The 5,705-nt window shown below is 28.4% G+C and overlaps 1 protein-coding gene across 1 annotated transcript in view; it reads left to right on the top strand.

The window, feature by feature from the left end:
- The window catches only part of LOC111622109 (carboxypeptidase D-like), a 178,877-nt gene that overhangs the window by 9,857 nt on the left and 163,315 nt on the right, over positions 1-5,705 (top strand). Inside the window, exon 3 of the mRNA XM_023364424.1 lies at positions 873-1,258. Within this exon, the coding sequence (XP_023220192.1) occupies positions 873-1,258 (386 nt within the window). The remainder of the gene's footprint in view (positions 1-872; positions 1,259-5,705) is intronic.

The raw sequence follows: 5,705 nt of genomic DNA, 5'->3' as shown, positions 1-5,705 counted from the left end.
TATTGTATAATACATTAATATTAATTTTAGTTGATGAGGGCATTTTCTCTTTACAAAGTATCTTCATCATCTGAGCTTTTTTCTTGATCTTGATCAGAAATATCAGTAATGTCTTTTTTATTTTTTTATATTTTGATCATAATTTTTTTATGAATGACAAATCAAATTAAAAATATGTTGTTAATGGAAAATTTGTTCTAGTGGGTTGTGTTTGTTCAGTTGAGTATCAAGCAACTTTATTCCAGAATTTGTTTGAATACAGAATTGTTTGAGTACCAAGATAATGCTGTATTTTATTTGTCATTTTAAAAATGATTGCTAAATTCATACCTACAGTTAAAAAAGTTTAATACCACTTATCTAAAAATGTTTAAATAAACTTTCCTAAATACAAAGATGAATCTATAAAAACAAAACAGTGGGTCTTAAAGGTAAAATCTGAAAGCAACAACAATGACACCCAGTTGATAGGAAAGCTAGGACAAGGAAAAAAAATTTTAGTATCAGTTTTCATTAAAGTAAACCTAATGAAAGGCACAAACCAAATTGAAAATTTTAATATTGTAAAATCCATGGGCAAACTTGAGATAACATGCATGCTTACTTGAATAAAAAAAAAATTGAAAAATGGAGTTTACACTTAAAAATAGTGAAATTTTGTACAGAAGATTTTCTAAACTGTGTTAGAGCAAAAGCGGAAGGGCTGTTGTATGGGGGGATATCCCCAATTTTCAAACTCTGTTAGGGTGAAACCATGTTGTAAAAGTGCCATGTTGTATGAGGGATACCTGTACTTAAAGATTACATATTAAAACAAATTTAAACAATTTACAATTAACATTAATCATATTTTCTTATTTTTTATTTTTTAGTTATCGTTTTCAAAAGAAGAGAGTAACTGTTGAAGAAGGAGTTGTGTCTCAATTGAATTTTTCTATGGAGAGTGATTTGATAAATAAATCAAATTCTGCAGTAAATGATGATAATCCAATATTTACTACCACCATTAACACAAATTCTTCAGAATTTACAACACCGATAATTCAGAATAATACACTAGTAATTGATGATGATTTTATAAATCCTCCCAAATTTCAATATCATAACTATACTGAATTGGTAGAATTTTTAAATAATATTTCAAAAAATTTTCCTCACATCACAAGACTCTATAGTATTGGTTTATCTGTAGAAGGAAGAGAATTATTTGTGTTGGAAATCACAGATAACCCTGGAATGCATGAACCAGGTAAAACTAGTATTTGATTAAATTGATTTGAACTCTTTTTAATACATAGAAATTGATTTGAACTCATAACTGCTTCAGTAGATCACTTGATCAACTACATACAACCTTCTATTATTAACAAAAATGTTTATTAAAACTGATGCTGTTAGCTTTTCTAAATTTGTTTGATTTTTGAATAGCAAACTGGACATAGATCATTAAATATGACTAAAAATGATAGTTTTAAATATTTTTGTTGCTATACAAGGTTGTACAGTACATAGTTGATTGAGTGATTTGAATTTTTTTCATAATATAACATTACAAAGTTTTTTAACAGTAAAACTTGAAAATTATATTAAAAAATCTGCAATATTTAAATTTAATTTAATTAAAAAAATGTCTATAGTTTGTTTTAAATACATTGGCACATAATGTAAATAAACCAAGATCAAGTAACTTTTAGCATCACTTCATCAAAGAAGTTTGGTTCTTTTTAACCAGACAAAATTCAAACCAAATAAAAGTAAAATATTCATTAAATAAAAATAAATATTCATTACAGTTTAAACCAAAATATATTTTTAATTATCATTTTAATATGTAGAAGAAACACTAAATTAAAAAGTAAAGTGTACTTATATTTATATTTTGTCCTCCATATTTTTGGGAACCAATAGTGGTGTGACGATGACCTCAATAGAAGTAGCCTTTTCGTTGAGGCTCTAATATATATATATTATAAATTATATTTTTAAGTGNTATTTCTATTATAGTGCATGTGTTTATGCTTTGTGTTGCAATCTGCATGTTATGCAAGCATTTTACATGTAAGAACATAATTCAATTAACATCTTAATTTCAAAATTATACATTTTTTAAGTCTGTTATAACTGGACTAATTTTAATAACATATATGATAAACTTGGTAGAATCATATTGGCACTTGGAATAACACTATAATTTATGTTCTGCACAATACCACTAAAAGGTTGCCGACCACTGATCTAAAATAATATGTCTGGAAGTGAAGATTGCTTGGAGGTCTGGATAACATCACTGGTAATGCATCTGCACAGTATGCAGAGCACATAAGTTTGAACCCTGTTCCAGGTTAATCTTTTCTTCTAGGAACATCAGATTTATTTAGTTCAAAATTAATTATTAATAATAGCACAAGATGGCAGCCTCTCTGCCTATCTTTAAACCAAATTTTGTAATTTGATTACTCATTTAAAAGTGCAGTTTTATCTATTTAATAACCCATAAATAATCCAATAATTAGAATTTTGGTTAAATGTTCACTATCAATATGAAACTAATTTCTCTATCAATATGCTATAAAAAATTTTTTTCATTTTTATTTAATTATAATATGTATGTTAAAAGTGTCAAGTGTTTTTGCTATTACAATTTTTTTTCCAGAAAACATAGAGCTTGACATTTGGTTTGTACTAATAAAAAATTAGTATATCAAATACTAATACTAAAACAATGGATAAAATATATTCTTTGAAGTATACAATAAATGATAGTAATAAACTTTGTTATAAATAAAGGATAAAATTTTCCTGAGTGATAATATAATCAAATTTGAGGAAGAAAAAGTTTCAGTTATTTTTTTTTGAGGCTTATTGAATATATAAATACATTGTGCAAAAATAATGATAATCATCACAACTAGCATCTTACAAAATTTATGATTGTTGTGCAATGGTATAGAACAGGGGTGGCCAAGCTCCTTGATAGTCCGAGCCATTTTTCAAAATTTGAAATTTTTTGCGAGCCGCAATTAAATATGTATTAAAAAGGTATGCAAAAAATTCCAGATTACAAATTATATCCATAGCAAAAGTGATACAAATTGCTTCCTCCAGAGCACAATGTCAACTGTCCGTTGCAATGACAGTTTACAAATTCAAAATTGGTCTGGAGTCGGACGATTACGCCACTGTTTATGTTCGTTTGCGCAGTTTTTGATGAGTCATATCATTCTTAACTTGGACGGAAATGAAATTTGTTACAACGTTGCACTTAGTCTTTCATATTTGTTGTTAGTAATTTAAAAGACATTTTGAAACATATACGGAACAATAATAATTTTTTAAAATATAACAACACAAAAATGAAAAGGGAACTCGAGAGCCACAAATAATCCTTCAAAGAGCTGCATGTGGCTCGCGAGCCGCAGGTTGGCCACCCCTGGTATAGAATATGACATTTCTTTTAATTACAATAAAGTTTTAAAGACATCAAATTTATTATTTTAGAAATTCAATACTGTTTCATTATTTTTATTCTAGTTTTAAGTTTTCAATAAACTAGCACTTTTTAATTGACTGGGCATGGATTACACTTTGGGAACACTGTGCTAGACTTGAAGAAAATTGTTTTTAGAAAATGTGTACCGAAATTTTCTATAAGTGGGAACTGAAATGTGTTACAACCAACTTAAGCTAACATTGCCAATGCCACTTAGATATTTGAGTGTCAATTTTATATTTTATATTAATTCTAATAATTTTATTTGTTTTTGACTAAAAATTTAAAATAAACTGTAAAATAAGTTGAATTTAACATAATGATAAAGATCAAGTGCAGTTGATATTTGTTAATACTTCAGAAAAATTCTTTAGGATACATTTCTATCTTATTTTTATAAGCTCATTTAAGTTTATTATTTTTGTGTTTGATTTATACATGCATTAAACAAAAGTAGAAATCTACTTTTGTTTATAACATATTACTTAAATGATTTTCTGTTTCACTTAACTTAAATTTTATGTTCCTAGATATAAAATAAATAATATATGCAGAAAGTATGTCTAAAGCAGGGATTCTTAATATTTCTTGTGCCATGGACTCCCTTAGAAATCCGATAAAGCCTATAAACTCTTTTTCATGTCTTAAAATGCTTAAAGTAAAATACATAGAATTATAAAGGATAGGGATATAAATTATGTTGAAATACAGTTATTAAAAGAAATTATGAAGAAGTGATATACATGCAACTTTAATGTAATATAAAAATATCTGTTTTGTATTGATAAGTCATAGGTATTCTAAAATCTGTTGTGCTGGTACTATTGTAGTTTATTGTATACATTCAAAATTAAAGAAAATGTTAATTTTCAGTTAGAGGTTAGTGAAAATAAAAATATAAATTTTTTCTCATCAAAGTTTAAGTATCTCCACAGATCTCAGATTAAAGGCTGATTTATGTGATGATTTATGAAACTAACTACACCTACATTTTGTTGGTTCAAATTGCAATATGCCATATGTAGATAATTTTGTGATTTATTGTCAATCTTGATCTCACCCTATTGGCTAATAGATTGAAGGCAAATTTCAGTTAGTTTGCATTCAATCTTTGAGTGTTTTGAGTTTTGAAGATAATAAGTTTTGTAAGATAAAATTGTAAAATTGTCAATAGTCTGGACCTGTTTCTTTTATTTAAGTACTAGTAGCCTGGGACGCCTCCTAGTGGGCGTTATTTACAAATTTCTATGAGGCACGGTTCCTTTGACTTTTTTGTTCCTATCAATATGCTGTACAGCTCTGTTAAAGTCCCAATGGTAAGATTTACCTTCTGAATGAAGAGGTGGCGACCCCCCCAAACTGTAGCCCCTGTGCTAACAATAAAGTCAAAGGAACCATACCCCTACTCGCAACCCTTCGCGAGATATAAGCCCCTGAAATAATAAATTCCTATTACAAATATACTGAATTATTTATATTGTTATATTGACCAAATAATAATTTATGGGCCAAATGAATAATAATCTATATATATAAAACTCAAAGGTGACTGACATAATGATCTATCAACACACAGCCCAAACCACTGGACGGATCGGGCTGAAATTTGGCATGCAGGTAGATGTTATGATGTAGGCATCCGCTAAGAAAGGATTTTGATAAATTCCACCCCTAAGGGGATAAAATAGGGGATGAAAGTTTGTATAAATCTTCTTAGATTTTCGACTGATTGAACTGAAATTAAAGATTGGAGCTACTATGATGAAGACGTCCGCTTAAATAGGATTTTGATAAATTCAACCCCCATGGGGGATGTAAATGTATTAGTTTGAACCTATCAGTACCTAATGGAACGAATAAATTAAGACGAACAAAATAATTTTTAGTTCTAAATGTTGACAATAGATGGCGTTAGTAGTATTTTAAAACACGCTATCATTGTGTTTTCACTGAGTTACACATACCCGATGATGAGTGGCCGCCGTATCTAATAGTACATACTATACCTAAATATTTCTAGTGGATTATATTTGACGGGGGTTAATTAGGTATAGTTTTTGCGGGGATTATATTGTACCCTTTGTACATAGTTGTACAAAGAAGTTTTGTAGGCCCTAATTTTTTACACACGCTAAACGAAAGTAAAGCCGCAAAAACTATACCTAATTAATAATAATACTTCTTAACGCGAGCGAAGCCGCGGGCAAAAGCTAGT

The sequence above is a fragment of the Centruroides sculpturatus genome, unplaced genomic scaffold, assembly GCF_000671375.1.
Source record: "Centruroides sculpturatus isolate CEXI.00-Female unplaced genomic scaffold, Cexi_2.0 scaffold308, whole genome shotgun sequence".
Taxonomy (NCBI): Eukaryota; Metazoa; Arthropoda; class Arachnida; order Scorpiones; family Buthidae; genus Centruroides; species Centruroides sculpturatus.
Note: the sequence above shows the minus strand (reverse complement) of the source record. Positions and strands in the feature narration are given on the sequence as shown.